The sequence below is a fragment of the Folsomia candida genome, unplaced genomic scaffold (assembly GCF_002217175.1).
Source record: "Folsomia candida strain VU population unplaced genomic scaffold, ASM221717v1 Fcan01_Sc013, whole genome shotgun sequence".
Taxonomy (NCBI): domain Eukaryota; kingdom Metazoa; phylum Arthropoda; class Collembola; order Entomobryomorpha; family Isotomidae; genus Folsomia; species Folsomia candida.
The window spans coordinates 3,042,093-3,059,640 of record NW_019091205.1 but is presented as its reverse complement, the minus strand read 5'-3'; the positions used below and the strand labels follow the sequence as shown (position 1 = coordinate 3,059,640).

Sequence of the window (17,548 nt, the reverse complement as noted above, 5' to 3'; positions counted from 1 at the left end):
TCGCCCCAATTAGCGAAAGGGCAAAAATGCAAAGAGGCAGGCAAAAAGGCACTATTGCTCTGCACACACTGGTCAAAGGTCTTTCAGAAACTTCAAAATTAATCCCATGAATGAAATGTTGAATGAAGGGATAGTTATTTTTATCCTGGAATTCGTCAAGTTTGGAGTCGTTTGGTAACAAAATGCAACCTTTTTCACACCCAACGACACCACATTACCTTTCCTTGTTCATTTACATACCCCGTAGCAACAGTACTGATTAAGCAAAACTACATGCATATTCATTACGGTAGGAAACGACATTAAACACAGTGCCTTAAAAAGGTAACTGCTTAAATATTTTCAAAAATGTTATTTTTAATGGGAATATTATCATCGCTAAAAATTGTGTTTCATGCTCTGATTTTTTTAAAATGTGTGAATTGTTAGCAAACAAGATTTTGAATTATTTGGTGAAAATATTTATGCTATCTTTTTTTCAGAATAACTTTGTTTAAGCACATCAATTTTACGCAAATACAAGTCTACAAATACCGAATCCATATGGATCCTCCGAAGCCAGGAAATAAATGGGAATGCTCAAAGTGCTCGAAAACGTTTAAAACCAACAGTGAGCTGACTAGACACATCGTCACACACGACCCCTCTACCAAGGCCAAATGTGAAGTGAGCGTCTAAATTTGTCAAAGTCAAACTATCATAATATTATAATGATCTTTTTCATAATTTTACACTCCACATTTTTCCAATTACCGTATTTTCTAGGTTTGCGGCTCAATTTTCAAACACAGATTCACCTTGTCCCTGCACGTGTGGAGAGTTCACACCAACCGGAAGCGACCAAAATGTGACGCGTGTCACCGGGTGTTTTTCGATCTTCCCACTTTACGGCATCACATTGAGACAATCCACAGCACGAAGGATCGACCTCGTTTCTCATGTACGTTTCCTGGCTGTGAGAAAACCTACCTAAACCAGAAACAGATTTCGCACCACGTGAAAACTGCACATTCCGAGAATCCGGCCCGATTTCCGTGTATACTTTGCGGAAAGGAATTTAAAACCAGGTCTGAACTTAACCAACACATTCCCACCCGCACGACGGAGAAACCGTGCAATTGTGCCATTTGTGGGAGGGGTTTTCCCCGGATGGCAGAAATGAAACGTCACATGGTAAATCACCATGTACTAGGAAAAACTAGATAAAAAATTACCAATGTTCATATTAATTTTACAGATGACACATTTAGCAAAGTCTGACCGGGACGTGTTAAATTGTCACATCTGTCTTCGGACCTTCGTAAGCGGGGATGGGCTTAACCGGCACATTCGAGCTGTGCATGAAAAGCTGAAAAGTTATCCCTGGCTCAGTTTTTCTCAAGCACTCTCTAAAAATCGAAGTCATGGGGTAGATGAGACAGCTCAACTCTCCCAGTGGCGTAATTCCGTACGCCCGCAAACCAATTTTTGGGATTAAAATTTAAATAATTTTAAAACCAAATAAATATTATTTTGAGCATGCTTTTCAAGTTTAATCAAAATTTGATAATTTTTATTTTTCAAATTTTCATGTAACTGGCTTACGACACTTAATTTCCTGCCATTTAGGCTTCTAGCTTTTTGTATACATTGTAAGAGCCTGTTATAAGTTTTCTGATTTTTTGAAATTTGAATTTTAAAAAACGTTTTCAATTCCCGATGTCAATTTTTTTATACCCTATTCTACAAAGTCAAAGGCATCTATTTTCAGAAATTTGACCTCGGGAAATGAAAACGTTTTGCGCAAATTGATCATCAATTTAGCAGAATTTAGCACTATCTTTTTACAAATTTCAAAAAATTGAAATATTTTGATGCATAAATTAGATCCTGATGAAAATAGGAATACAATGATACAGGACAGTATATAGTTTTGGTGAATGGTTTATTCGCAATTTGAGAGAAAAAATCAAAAAAACGAAATTGAAAATTTGCCATAATTTCGCCAAAAATTGAAATTTCGAAAAATGGGTTTAGGGTAATATTTTTTATCCCATACAGAATTAGTATAAAAAGTTTGAGTGCGATTGGAGATTTTGATGCGCTATCCATCGGAGTACTTGAGAAAAACTGAGCCCCCTGTGCATTTTGCGAGAAGAGATTCTCATACTCATCGCACTTGATACGCCATGTGGGGACAAAACATGCCACGAATCGAGAGCTCATCCATTCCTGCGACAAGTGCGAGTACAGGAGTCACTCGAAGCACAATTTGGCCACTCATAAAACGCGTCACATTTCCACGAGGCATGTATGTTACTTCTGTGGCAAGAAATTCCTCACTTTTGTTCAATTGGTGAGCCATTGTGGAGTTCATACTCTGGAGAAGTATTTATAAAAACAACGGAACGAAAAATGCTGAAACAAGTATTTATTATTTATCTAATTGTAGAGGCCTTAAATGATTGCCGTATTAATTTGCGAATTTTTACTAAATAAATATGCCATATTTTTGGAAAATGTTCTTGTGTAAAAGACCTGTAGCATTTTAGCTACAAATTCACCCTGATATGTCCTTATTTCGTTAGAAGATTTCGCCAACCGTCTTGCTAAATATCAAAAAATAAATATGTAAACATACCTATATACGTACAGAGGCCCACAGCAAGAGAGTTTTCCCAGAACCGACACTGCCAATGCGCAGGTTTGGCGGAGATATTTGCGTCCAAAGCGGAGAAAACAAAACCCCAAGGCTGGCAAATTTTGCACTTTACAAATTTGCTGCGCATTTTTCCCGCCTTGGATGCAAATATCTCCCCCAGACCTGCGCATTGGCAGATAGTGCTATTTGCGAATTTCATACTAGTTATATTTGTGATCGATTGACGCTACTTTGGTCAAAATCTGTGAGCGTACGTTGGGAGACCTCCATTGTGATTTATATACATACATGTTTCCAATTCAAACTAGAAGAAGCTATGTAAGTATGACTCACGTGGTGTGAATAATCAACTAACCAAATAAGATACCACTTTGAATGAATTTATCTCTGTTGACCAGTGAATTAAGGATTAGCCATAGTTTCCAACCTCAAATAAAATTAACTGGTGCGGCAATAACAATAATAATAATAGCAATAACAATTTTCTTGACTACAAACTCAGCAAAAGTTGGATCCACATCGACCTGAAGCCAGGAAAGAGATGGGAATGTTCAAAGTGTTCGAAAACTTTTAAAACCAACAAGGCGTTGAGTAGACACTTCGTTACGCACGATCCCGACGTCATTGTCGAATTTATACTTTAGAAAAGTTAAAATATTTATGCTCGTGATATTTATATTAAAAAATTTCGTATTTTTACTAAATTTACGACATTTCGCAAAATTGTTTTGCAGGAGATTGAATAATTTCAAAGCCAAAATAAAAATAAGCGGTGTCAAACAATAAAGTAATTTCGGCTCAATCGGCTATTGTAATCGCGGATCAAGTATAACAAATGGCACATTAACCTGAAATCCTATACAACACTTGCATAAGGCATGTCTTGTAGGTATAAGATTCTGCAGCTGAAGCTCACGTCGTTCGTGGAAGCGTTTTTTGCAAGCTATCGTGCTTGTCGTGAACCGGTACCATTTTATCTTGGTCATCGATAGTGTGTGTGTATTTATATAATAAATCTGGTGTACACCTGATAACCATATTCTCTAAATAAATTCTAAAATCGAAAAAAAACATGCTTAAATCAAAAAGCTTTCAATAATTTTTACCAACAGACTACATAAATCAACTTACATATGTATATTGGCATGACAATTTCTTCGGTACGTAAGATATATTCTCTTCGACTTTTTTACAATGGGTAATCTTGACTTTTAGCGGTTTTACTCACAACAGAACGTTTTTTGCAGCTAAAATTTTTGTTTAACGAGCCATTCAATGGAAACACGAATGCCACGTGATTCTTATTTTTTGGCTCGATTTTATAACATAACTCGCTCGACAATTCCGATGCAGCTTGAAAAAAGGTTCCATTGTCAGGATAAGTTCAAAATTAATCGCATGATTTATGTAAAATTTAGTATGATTGATCCCAAGAGGAGAAGGGCTGGTTATTTTTAATAAGAAATGTGTCAACCTTTTACCCGTGGCTACGGTTAAAAATAAAAAAACCCAACCTTTTTCATACTACGTGAACCAACGTTTGCCTTACGTAAATATGCACTTACTCGTAAGCAGCACCTCCACAAGTGAAATTCAGATTCCCCAACTTTAAATAAAACTATTTGATGGAAACATTTTTTGAGGTTAAGAACTCCACAAATACCGCATTCACACAAATATGAAGCCAGGAAAGAGATGGGAATGTTCCAAGTGCTCAAAAACGTTTCACACTTGTCAGGATTTGACGAGACACGTGGTCACGCACGATCCTCATGCCAAGGTCAAATGCGAGGTGAGTGTATCAAGTTTAACTTATGTTGCAATTCATGCTTTATCAAGTGTGTTATCAAGGTTTGCGGCAAATTTTGCAAAAATCAACACGCTTTATCCTTACACGTGTCGAGACTTCACACTAACCGGAAGCGGCCAAGTTGTGACACGTGTCACCGCGTGTTTTTCGATCTTTTCACTTTACGGCAGCATATTGGCACCGTCCACAGCACGAAGGAACGACCTCGTTTAGCATGTGGAGTTTCAGGATGTGCGAAAACCTACCTGGACAAGCGAAGTCTAGGCCAACACTTGAGAAAAGAGCATGCCGAGAATCCGGTCCGATTTCCGTGCACACTTTGCGGAATGGACTTCAAATCCAGAACTGAACTTACCCAACACATTCCCACCCACACGACGGAAAAGCCGTACAAATGTACCACTTGTGGGAAGAGTTTCGCCCGCAGAGGAGACATGAAAAGTCACGAGGTAAGGAAGCATGTGGCGGGAAAGAGGAGATCAAAACTTACCAGCTTGCATATTTATTTTATAGATTACGCACTTGCAGAAATCTAGAAGACACGTGTCAAAATGTCACGTCTGTCCTCAGACCTTCTTCAGTAGGCATGGACTGCAATACCACGTCAGAGTTGTGCATGAAAATCAGAGGAATTATCCGTGTACATTTTGTGACATGAAATTCTCCCAGTCTTTGACTTTGAAGCGTCACGTGGAGGCGAAACATGCCGCGAATAAAGATCTGAAGATATATTCCTGCGAAAAGTGCGAGTTCAAGAGCAAGTCGAAAAATAATTTGGCGAGTCATAGAATGCGTCACAATCCAGCGCGGATTGGATGCTACTTCTGTGCGAAGAGATTCTTCCGGTTTAACGAATTGGTCCCACATTGTCGAGTTCATACTTTAGAAAAGTAAAAATATTTATGTATATTCGTAATTGGGATATTAAAAATTGACATTTTTACTAAATTAGCGACGTTTTTCAAGATGTTTTTGCACGAAATCGAATAATTTGTAAGCCGAAATAAAAATAACTGCTATCAAACAATAAAATAATTCGGCTATTGTAATATTCTATTCTAATATTCTAATATTCTAATATTCTATCTATTGTAATCAATTATAATAAATGGTACAGTAATCTGAAATCCTACACGCAGGGCATGTGTCTTATGTATAAAATTCTGCAGGTGCGGCCCACGTCGGTCGTGGACGCATTTTTTACACGTGCTTGCCCCGAACCGGGTCTCACACCATTTTATCTTGGTCATCGATAGTGAGTATACAATAAGTCTGGTGAGCATATTATCTAAATAAATTTCTAAAATCGATGAAATATACTTAAACCGAAAGGTTTCAATAATTTTTACTATGTAACAGACTAAATACCCTTTTTAATTTGTAAAATATTAATGATAGCAATTTTAAAACTTTGCACGGCATCTCTTCATTTTTTCGATACGTGAGATTTATTTTCTTCGAGATTTTTTAGCATGAATAATCTTGACTTTTAGCGGTTTTACTCACAACAGACCGTTTTTTTGCAGCCAATATTGTGGTTTAAAGAGCCATTCAATGGAAAGATGAGTGCGACGTGATTCTTATTTTTTGGCTCAATTTTATAACATAACTCGCTAGACAATCCCGATGCAGCTTGCAAAAAGGTTCCATTGTTAGTAGAGGCTCAAAATTAATTGCATAATTTATTTAAAATTTAGCATGAATGGTCCCCAGGGTAGAAGAACTGGTTATTTTAAACCAGTAATGTGTCAACCTTTCTCCCGTGGCTAAAAATAGAAGACGCAACCTTTTTCACACCACATGAACGGTTCATGATGAACCAACGTTTGCCTTACGTAAATATGCATAAACTCCTAACTTAGGAGTCCTAAGCAGCATCACCATAAGTTATCCTACACAATACACGGTAAGAATAACTAAATAGTAACAAGTGCACTTGTAGTCATCATAAATTAGAGATGCCAGTAAGCCGGCTTATTGAGGAGTAGAAGGTCACTACTTGTCGGGCCCCGATTTCGATCTCCTTTGGATATGTTGTAGTACTGCATGAGTGTAGAAAAAGTGAAGGAGGGTTAGACTCCATGAGCCCATTTACGCCCGCCACACCCCCTCAAGGCGACCAAACCCCCAGAGTTGCCGCACTAAAATCATCGCCAAAAATCGAGTTTTGGTCAGATTTTCAAGAAATTTACATTTTTGTGATCCCAGATAGTTGCTCTATCATATCCAATAGCAAACTCAACTTTTTTGAAATTTTCAATATTTTCGAAGATTTTCTGACCAAGGGTATGTATTGAAAAAATTCGAAATTTCAAAAAAGTTGAGTTTGCTATTGGATATGATAGAGCAACTATCTGGGATCACAAAAATGTAAATTTCTTGAAAATCTGACCAAAACTCGATTTTTGGCGATGATTTTAGTGCGGCAACTCTGGGGGTTTGGGCGCCTTTGAGGGGGTGTGGCGGGCGTAAATGGGCTCATGGAGTCTAACCCTCCTTCACTTTTTCTACACTCATGTAGTACTACAACATATCCAAAGGAGATCGAAATCGGGGCCCGACAAGTAGTGACCTTCTACTCCTGAGTTGTGAGTCAAAACAAGCCGGCTTATTGAGTTGTGAGTCGAAGCAAGCCGAGTCAGAAGCAAGCCGGCTTGCTTCGACTCACAACTCAATAAGCCGGCTTGGCTTGACTCGACTCATTAAGCCGAATGAGTCGAGTTTGCTTATGGACATACATTCTGGTTTAAGTAAATGGACATTTAATAATTATATAACAACCAAAATAACATTTAGAAAAATTTAAGGTGACTTTTAAAATGTCAAAAATCCAGATAAAATCAATAATAAACGTACACGTACTAATATCAATTTATAATAAACTCCACAATTATATACATATGTATGTAAATATAGTAATTTGTGCGATTAAATGCAGCAAGTGTAAACTGAAACTGCAATTTGATCAATTGTCACAGTTAACAATAAATATTTCCTTATTCAATTACAGAATACTATACAGTAAAATAAACTCAGTAAATTTACATATTAAAATTTTTTGTTTAAAGATTTATGAAAATTCAACAGCTGAGTTTATATTAGATTTTCAAGATCCGTCTCAATTTTAAATTTTTGATATAGTGAAACACAAAATGGAATAATAATTTAGGTAATAATTTAAACAAAAATAACATGTCATTGACATGATGTCAATACAAGTGGAGCGGAGTAAATAGGTCCTCTCCGGGGGAGTCCCGCCAACTCTCTGTCCCCTCTTTTATGGAGCTTCACTCACTGCCCTGAAGAAGAAGTCGGGCGGGATTCGGCCCATCGCTGTGGGGAATACATGGCGGCGCTTGGCCGCGAAGATCATTGTGGGAAGGATTACCCCTCAGTTAATCAAGCATTTTTCACCCCACCAACTGGGGGTGGGAATCAAGGGAGGAGCGGAAATCGGCGCCCACGCCGCCCGAATCTACTACGGCCACACCCACACTTCCCCCAAAGCGTTCCTGAAAATCGATTTTCGGAACGCCTTCAACGAAATACGGCGGGACACGCTACTCCACGCCGTCCGCGACCACTTCCCCTCAATCTTCCCATTTGTGGCGCAATGCTACGAAAGCCCCTCGTCATTTTTCGATGGGACCATCCCCATCCCCTCCCTACTTGGGTGCCATCAGGGGGACCCCTTAGGCCCCGCCCTCTTCTCCCTCGTGATCCACCCCATCGTCGAATCAATGGAAACGGAGCTAAACTTATGGTACCTCGACGATGGGGCCATTGGGGACACGCCGGAAAAGGTTTTGGAGGCCCTAGCAACGGTCGCTAGGATGAGTGGTGAGGTGGGCCTTCACCTCAACCACGACAAGTGTGAAGTGGGGATTCTGGGGGCGGAGCGGGAGGCCGCCATCGGCATTCTCCTCCAATTCCAACAAGTTGCCCCCGGAATCCAGCTCATGTCCCCCGATTCTGCGATGCTGCTGGGCGCCCCCCTTACTAACGAGGCGTTGGGAGTGGTCTTGGCCACGAAGACCCAACAATTGGCCACCTTCTCCCATAGACTCCTCAACCTTTCGGCGCATTCGGCCTTTTTCCTCCTGAGGGCGTCTCCATCCCCCGGCTGATTTACTTTCTCCGTTGCGCACCATCGTGGAGAAAGTTGGACGCCCTCGTCCACTACGACGCCACGCTAAAGGACGCCCTGGAGGGGATCCTCAACTGTACTCTCTCGGAGGCTGCTTGGATGCAGTCCTCCCTCCCCGTGAAGGAAGGCGGCCTGGAGGTCAGGCACGCTGTGGATGTGGCGATACCGTGCTTTTTAGCGTCGGTCCACAGCGTCCTGCCCCACGTAGAACGTCTCCTTCCGGACCACCTCCATGGCACCGACATCGCCATGGCAGAGGGAGTGCAGCGGTGGACCGACCTCGGCCTTACGGACCTCCCACCTGAAACCGTCAGAGGGATTCAGTCGGCTTGGGAACGCCCCATACTGGACGACACACTGTCCAAACTCTCGGATTTGGCAGTGATCCCGGAGGATACTGCCCGCCTACGCTCCCTCCGCGACAAATATGCGGGGGTATGGCTCAACGCCCTCCCCTCTCCACAACTGGGGACCCTTCTCCCCAACGAGACCTTCCGGGTCGCGATCGCCCTCCGCCTAGGCTGCGACATCTGCGAGCCGCACAAGTGCCCATGCGGGGCGCAGGTCACTTCCCGCGGCTACCACGGCCTCTCCTGCCGCCGAAGTAAGGGCCGTTGGTCCCGCCATGAGGCCGCCAACGACGTCATTGCAAGAGCCCTCCGGTCTGCCGAAGTACCCTGCATCAGGGAGCCCGCGGAGTGCTCCACCACGGACGGCAAGCGTCCCGACGGGATGACACTTGTCCCTTGGTCGCGGGGGAGGTCCCTTGTCTGGGACTTCACCTGCGCGGACACATTCGCCCCCAGCTACCTCCCAGACACCGTGCGCCATCAGGGCGCTGCCGCCAGCAAGGCAGAGGACCGCAAGAGGAAGAGGTACGCGTTCCTCATGGACCGATACATCTTTGTTCCCGTTGCCATGGAGACCACAGGAGTATGGGGGCAGGAAGGACTTGCCTTCATCCTCCAAGTTGGTCAACGGATCACCGCCACAACTGGACAAGCCAACGCCGTCAACTTTTTGCGCCAGCGGGTTTCCCTCGCTGCTCAACGTGGGAACGTTGCTTCGATTCTGGGTACACTTCCTCCAGGAAAGGAACTGGAGGAAGTGTACTATTTGTAGTCCGCTCTCTCTCTCTCTTATTCTTACGGACTTTTTCTACGATTTTCTGCGTTTTTTTAGGATTTTTCAGCGATTTCTGCGTTTTTTTTAAGTTTAGGGACTTATTTGTGCGACTGCTGCGTAGTCAGATTTTTCGATACTTTTTGTGATACATATTTTTTTCACACATACTCTGCGATACACTTTATACTAAGATTTAATAAAGAAACTTTTTAATATGTCTGTACATACATGTGTAAGCAGGAGGAGGCGGAGCGAGCGGCTTATTGAGTCAATTTGAGTCAAGCCAAGTCCAACTCATTCCAACTCACAACTCAATAAGCCGGCTTATTGAGTCGACGGCTTACTTGAGGTCAACTCAACTCAGCTTGACTCAACTCAACTCAATAAGCCGATTCAAGCCAAGCCGAGTTGGCAACTCTATCATAAATATTATTGCAAGTAAAATTACTGGAAATTTATTTCTTGTTCCTGAATCGTTATACAATGTGTTACATAATTGTTGCCAAAAATGTTTTAAACATTGATTGCACAAGTGAAAACGAGACATATTTTCGTAACCTTCTCAAATTGACTTTTCTCAGTAGATCAATTTTTGCAAAAATACACAAATCTTCAACAAATACAGAATCCACATGAATCTGAAACCAGGGAAGGAATGTCCCAAGTGCTCAAAAACGTTTACAACAAACAAAAACTTGACTCAGCACATGGTCACGCACGATCCCGATGCTCAGGTCAAACGCGAGGTGAGCGTGCAAATTTGTAAATTAATAATGGAAGTCTGCCAACGTATGCTAATCGATTTGGACCAAACTATTGAGTGTCACTCGGTAATATTTAAATACATATAATTTGTGTTAAATTTGCAAATGACAATATGTATCCATGTACCAATGCGTAAGTTTGGCGGAGATATTTACATCCAATTTGGATGACCCAAAAATAAAACGAGCCCGAATATTGATAGTGTAATTTTGCAAATCTAATCCCAATTTAGCTTGTGATCGGTTGATACCACTCATTATTAGGGAAATTATTAAGCGTGCTGGATTGATTTGAATTCCAGCCCGATCGCAATGCTAATGCAGTGACCACGTGTTTTTGGCGGGCAGAAATTCTATCATGCTTAAATATTTTCCAATCAGTACATTTTTAATTTGCTCCAAATCTATAAGTCTACGTTGGGAGACCTCCATTTTAAATTTACAATTTACATTTGCCCAATTCTAGGTCTGCGACATAATTTTCAAAAACAGACGCACCTTATCTTTCCACAAGTGGAGTCTTCACAGCGACCGGAAGCGACCAAGTTGTGCAACGTGTCACCGGGTGTTTGCCAGGTGGAGCAAGGTACGGCAGCATTTTATAGCAATCCACAGCACAAAGGAACGACACCGTTTATCATGTTCGTTTCCCGGCTGTGAGAAAACGTACCTGAACAAAGGTAACTTGACGAAGCAAGTGCTAACTGAACATGCCGCAAATCCGGTCCGATTTCCGTGCACCCTTTGCGGAGAAGGATGCAAATCGAGGGCTGACCTTGAGAGTCACATTCACATCCACACAACGGAGAAGCCGTACAAGTGTGCAACTTGTGGGGGAATAGTTTCGCCCACAGGGTGGGCATGAAAAGTCACGAGGTAAATGACCATTTGGGAACGTCCATATATTACGTCATAATTTTAGTGGGTGGGTGGTTTAGGTCTTCCTACCTTTCCTACGCTAAAATTCCCCTAATGTTTCCGTTTGGTGGTAAAATAATCGAGAATTTTTGATGATGAAATACATTGATGGCCCCTTCGTGGAAAAATCTTGATATTTATTAAGTACTTACTCCCTTTTACAGACGACGCATATGGAAAAATCTGCCCGACACGTGTCAAAGTGTCCCCTCTGTCCGCAGACCTTCATAACTAGAATTGGTCTACATTTGCACATCCGAGTTTTGCATGGAAATCTGAGGAATTATCCGTGCGCATTTTGCAATCTGAGATTCTCCCACACTGCAAAAAATATCGTCACCAGATTTACACCAAGAGATGTGTATATATGACTCCCCCGTCTTGGTGTGAAATCCACACGGGATGGTGCAAATCATTAGTTACACCAACGTGGGGTCAAATCACTGTCTAGGGACAATGTTAACACGGTCTCGGTGTTAATACTTAACATAGCGTGGTGTAATTTTTACACTGTGTGGTAAGTATTATGATGCAAATTTGGTGTTAATGAATTTAAATCGCATAAAATTTATTTAAGTATATTTGTTTATTAACCTTATAACAAGTGAATTAAACATTAATAATACAAATTAGTTATAAATGACATACAGTTTCGAAAACTAATTACACATGGTGTCGTAAAACTACATACATACCATCTAGATTACAATTTTTCTGAATTTCCATGCCATCATGAATTAGTAGATTGCTAATATTAATTAACTTAAAACTTTCTTCCACCGGAGAAATCTTATAAGCAAACAGTTTTCGACAAAAATAATCAACTTTGAGCTCTTTAAGAAGCAAGAAACAACGATTGTCATTTAGAATAATGAATTCTGAAATTAAGCCAAATTAGGGAAAAATCGCTCCCATCTCAAAACAAACAATATAATTACATTTATAATTATACCCTCTAAACCAGATTTGGTTGGTCGTAAAAATTGGGGTGCTCTCATTAACATCTTCATAACTTTTAACTTCTCTTAATAATTCAATCAAATCGAAAGCATCAGAAAATTGTGACAATGAAGAAGGAAAAATGTTGTCAACTTTGAGGTCATCATTCGTGGAAAAATTAGTTTGCACATGTGAAATGTGTTGCTGGTGTCGTGTGGCAAGTAAGAGGCATATATTTTTGTAATTTTTAATCTGACCAGCTAATTGTACGAAATAATTATGTTTGCCTTCAAATCTCATAGCCCAAAGAGAAATTAACGGTCCAGATTTTCTAATTACGTAGGAATAATGTGTCATAAAATGGTGTTTAGGAATCAATTTTTATCGGGGAACAATATTCTAAACAACTCATGGTGCTTAATTATTGCTGCATGTAAAGTCTCAATTGTTCCCTCAGAAAATTTTCGGCAAAAAATCAAACTCATGCACTCTAGCAGCTGCAAAATTAATTCCCAATATTTTAACTGCTCCTCACTTATAATTAAGTCACCGATTATAACTGGAAGGAATCTGATTAAACACCACGCCTGAGCAGCCTTCTGTGCAATCTTATTTCCAACTAAATCTAAACGAAGAGGACACGGTTTGTTTCTGGATTCTAAATAACCATAATCATGACACATTAGTCTATTATTAATATCTTCCAAAGTAAAACTGCCTAAATTTATCAACTTCTGTAAAACTAATTTTAGTTCATATGGAACAACTCCTTCTAATAAATCGTGCATTATGTCCACGACTGGACTATCAATAAAATGAAAATAATTTAAATTATTTAAGTCGCACGACCCAGTAACACCAAAACTTTTCGTGCCTAATTGTTCCGAATAATTGTCCCGGTTCCTAATTATCATTTCCTTATGATCATAAATATTTTGAGCTTCATTTCTGGATGTGCAACAAATGCGACAGTAATAATTCGCACTAAACGATTCCATAAAACCTAGTAAAGTATTGCCACCTAAATTGTCATGAATAAGACAGCAAATTGTTCCTAAAACCCGTACATTTCCTACTAATATTCCAAGAGTTTCTAAAATCTTTATATCGGGAATAATATGTTTCAAAATTGAGTTTAAACCATATTTCTTAGCATCTTCCGTATGGAAAAGAGCCAAGAGGTGAATGTTATTGAGCTCGGAATTCACATAGTCTGGAAAATTTCTTAAAATAAAATAAAAAGCCCCAATTTTATGTATTCCTCGTTTAGACCCTAACGGATTTACAGTTTCAAAATCATCATAAAAAAGTTGAATTTGAATTGAGCGTGGGAAATTTTTAAACAATGCATTATTCTTGAAACTCTGCGTGTCACAAAATCTTTCATAGCAAGATGAACTTTGCTCAGAACAATTTAAATACTTGGAATATATATTTAGAGAAAATATTTTTTCTAACGTCTTGAGAATTGGAACATACATAAACGTTTCGGGCACTAAAACTTGCTTCCTTTTGTTGTCTTTTAGTTTTAAATCTATCCTTGTTCCTAAAGTAATCTCTACAGGTTTTACGATTTTGTTATTTTTTTCGTAAAGATTCTGCCTGCTATAACTAGTTCTTAACTTTTTAAAAGCCGACATTAACGACTCCACTTGCACCGGGAAGTTAGCAAAGTCTTCACTAAAATTTGCCAACCTAATAATTATCTTAAAAACTTGGGAAAATGTATAATCTAAATCTTTGACTACATAATCAACGATAGAGTTACTCACTCCACGCGACATCAAAGAAGAACAGAAATTGATTAACAAATCTTGAAATAGTTTTACAGCCCTATCACGAGACATAAAATCTTCACTAATATCGCTAATCTCTTCCTCGTCCGGAATATCAAAACTAATATTATTTTGTAAACCTTCCTCAGAAGGCTCGACCTGAACTCGTTCCACATTTTCGTGGGACTTTATATGTCTTAATAGACCACTCCAACTACTTAACGAAACTAAACAATTAATATGTGGGCAAACTATTTCTTGAAAATTGGACTGAGAATAACTATGTACATATTTAAAGTGCAAAAAAATATCATGCCCCGTTAAGCACCATTTCGCACAGTCTGGGCAGCTGAACATTTTTGAAATTCTAATTAATTTTATCCTAAATATTATCAAACAAAATAGCAACTAAAACTCGAAGGAACTGCACAGTTGGATGTACACCTCTTTGGCCTTCGGTGGAATTGTCGTTGTGTTGACATCCAATTTGTAGACATAAACTTGTAAAAACTTCCAGAGACCTATCAAACTCTTGTCGTATTCAGTGGCGAAGACAAAGTGAGCCTTGAAGAGTGAGTCGATAGCTGCCAAGGATTCTGTCGCACTGAGGGGAAGTAAACTCCTGTCAAGGGTCAAATAGAAGGAGGAAATCGTGGCACTGTTGTCCCCGATGCAGATTAAGTTGGGCTGTGTTTTCTCCGGGCTCCACGTATCCAAAATAGATTGAAGCGGCGTTCCAGTCTACGAAAATAAGTTCCAATTAGATTAATTTTATCATATTTAGTATGTAATCTTCTAATCTATAAATTTGGCATATTTCACTTTATGGAAAGTAACAAGTCGTTCTCTGGCCTGCAGAATGTTGCATCTAATTCCTTTCCCTCTGCCCTGAGCAGCAGGTGGAATGAGGTGCAGGAGGAAGAAGAGTGCCCTTAAACTTGGATCCCAATTTCCTGTATAAATATAATAAATTAAAATATGCACTTATATAAATATTTCAATGTAAGCTTAATTGCTAATTTTTTACATATTTTTACCCGACTCTTCGTTAATAAATTTATGAAGGGACGGAGACTTGCTCAAACTTCTCGCCTTGTCAATAATATGTGCAGATAGGGCCGGCCAGATGGTCAAAAAGTTTGATTCTTCAGCTTGATGGATGAGAGAAAATTCGTAGTTCACCTAGTTTAAAAAACAACTTAAACCAGTGACATATAAGTTAATATTTTCAAAAAAAACTTACCAGAAAATCGCACTCAGTAAACTTATTATAGATTTTGAGAATGGACTGCGCGTTTGTCGAGCGAAGCTGATTTCTGTGAGGGAGAGTAGCCTCCACCAGCGCCTTTATCTCGTGATTTTCTGATTTGGACGATAAACCGTTCAATTTATTTATTGTTTCTTCCAATGCCGGCTGACAGTCTTGATCGGGAGAGATTTGTTTTGATGTCGGACCACCTGTCGGACCACCTGTCATAGCCGGCGCTGCCCGTTTACCCTTCACTTTGACGTCGTTATTGTCTACTTTCAAGTTCCGAGCGAAGTCTTGACTGAATAAGCCCGGTGCGATTTACGTCGTCAAATAACAAATCCTGCAAATCGTAAAATATATTCTATTAACTATATTGACTAACTATAGACGATTAATTTTAATATATTTAAACCTAAAGAAAATTCTTACAATTCCTTCAACACTTGATGGAAATCTCCAACAGGGCAAAATTTTAATAATTGCCAACGCCAGTAATTTTTGATCCTTGGGGGATGGTGACTCACTAGAAAAGTCACAGATGTGATTATCCTAAATAGTCAAATAATACACTTACTTTCAAAATTAACTCACCCTTTGAGTTGCACCAACTTGGCAACAAATTCCTTGATCAAAGTTGACGAGGAAGTAAAGTCAACAAAACCATTTTTGTTGCACTCGCTGACGACTTGAGACAGATCCTGTCTATCTTCCAATAAATGTTCCAGTACCTGGTTAAGAAATTATTTTAATTACTTTCAGTCATTTGAATATATTTCCTCGCTCACCTGTTGAAACAAATCTTCGTTTTGCCCTCCAACCGAAAATGAGCCTGGAGTTAGACTGACACCTGATAGTTTATGTAAATATTATTACTTAAATAAGTATGAATTAATGGGCTATATTTTACAACTATTAAATTACCTGCAAATGTAGATGGAATCGTCACGACCTGCGAAGTTGTCGAGACCAATTCCTCGCCATTCAGCAAAAAGATAAGATTAGGGGTGGTCGCTTGGTCGAGTAGAATGGGAAGAACTTGCTCGTCGATCTCTGCGCCTTCTTCGTCCTGCAGGGATAGTTCCACCTCCTCTGTCAACAGAAACTTTGTCTTAACTGCATAAAATAATAAAAATATTGGCTCTATTAAATTAAAACACGAAACTAATTATTTAATGATTTGATGAAAACTTACCTAAATTTATAAAATCTTCATAACCTCGTGTTTCACAAACAATCAACTTTTTTCCTCTCATAGGATTCGAAACTCTTACTAACTTGGCCATGCTGTTTCTTGAACTTGGAGAAATGGCTGCCGGGGATGGACTGAGAAGCATGCGCAAAAATAAAAACGTTCCAAAAAACTCTTCCAACAAGGTGTAAATTTACACTATCAGTGTAAATTTTTACACGGCTAAAAATAAATAATGTAAACACATGCTTGGTGTGAATTCAACATTCCGCGGTGTCGAGGGTAGGGGCGATCTGACACCAGAGCAGGGTCAACAAGCCTCACCAACGCCTTGGTGTAAATCTCAATGTGAATATTAACACCGGATTATTTGCAGTGCAGTCATCAAACTTGAAGCGTCACGTGGACGCGAAACATGGCGATAATAAAGATCTGAAGATCCATTCCTGCGACAAATGCGAGTACGAGAGCAACTCTAAACAAACTTTGGCAAGGCACAAAGCTCGGCATGAGGCTGGAAATCGTGGATGCTACTTTTGCCGGAAGAAATTGGTCACTTTTTACGAATTGGTCAAACATTGTCGAGTTCATACTTTAGAGACGTAATAAGACCCATACATATGTAAGGCTTGTATATGCATATGTATTTATCAATTGTTAATAAGATTACTAATAATATATTAATTTATTAAATATATCAATCTGGAAACTATTAAGCCATTTAACGAAAGGGGCCGTCCATAAGTTACGTAACGCAAGAGGGGGGGGTCCAATGTTCCAATAATTTCGTGCCTATGTTACACATACCATAGGGGAGGGGGTCTAGAAAATCACAATTTTTGCGTTACGGAATTTACGGCTCTAAAAGATAAGCCGCACATGTAGTCCCAAATTGTGGCTTGATTTTTTTGATACATCCCTCTCACCCTCCGGTGCAGCTCGAAGAAAGGCTCCATTGCAGTGTGTGATCTAACTACTTACTTAATTC

General features: G+C 39.6%; 2 protein-coding genes and 1 long non-coding RNA gene across 9 annotated transcripts; 2 read left to right on the top strand and 1 right to left on the bottom strand.

The window, feature by feature from the left end:
- Positions 1–240: 240 nt before the first annotated feature.
- LOC118437291 (gastrula zinc finger protein XlCGF71.1-like) lies at positions 241–2,499 on the top strand. Of its 6 annotated transcripts, none has more exons than XM_035856226.1 (5): positions 241–324; positions 483–666; positions 766–1,173; positions 1,238–1,300; positions 2,138–2,499. In XM_035856226.1, the coding sequence occupies exons 2-5, from the start codon at positions 544–546 to the stop codon at positions 2,375–2,377; spliced, it is 834 nt and encodes a 277-aa protein (XP_035712119.1). In that variant the 5' UTR covers positions 241–324; positions 483–543; the 3' UTR covers positions 2,378–2,499. The 6 variants fall into 6 exon arrangements, with proteins under 6 accessions (XP_035712119.1, XP_035712118.1, XP_035712117.1 ...); XM_035856225.1 differs by having other exon boundaries at positions 2,135–2,499; XM_035856224.1 differs by having other exon boundaries at positions 1,238–1,336.
- Positions 2,500–4,211: 1,712 nt separating this feature from the next.
- LOC118437341 (zinc finger protein 135-like) lies at positions 4,212–5,569 on the top strand. Of its 2 annotated transcripts, none has more exons than XM_035856289.1 (3): positions 4,212–4,433; positions 4,493–4,900; positions 4,980–5,569. In XM_035856289.1, exons 1-3 carry the CDS (start codon positions 4,320–4,322, stop codon positions 5,343–5,345), a joined length of 888 nt encoding a protein of 295 aa, XP_035712182.1. In that variant the 5' UTR covers positions 4,212–4,319; the 3' UTR covers positions 5,346–5,569. The 2 variants fall into 2 exon arrangements, with proteins under 2 accessions (XP_035712182.1, XP_035712181.1); XM_035856288.1 differs by having other exon boundaries at positions 4,965–5,569.
- Positions 5,570–15,664: 10,095 nt separating this feature from the next.
- Positions 15,665–16,478, bottom strand: LOC118437484. The gene is made up of 5 exons (XR_004836122.1): positions 16,293–16,478; positions 16,157–16,218; positions 15,963–16,099; positions 15,801–15,894; positions 15,665–15,711 (listed from the first exon to the last, which is right to left on the bottom strand). It is a non-coding gene; the product is annotated as an uncharacterized LOC118437484 (long non-coding RNA).
- Between the last annotated feature and the right edge of the window lie 1,070 nt (positions 16,479–17,548).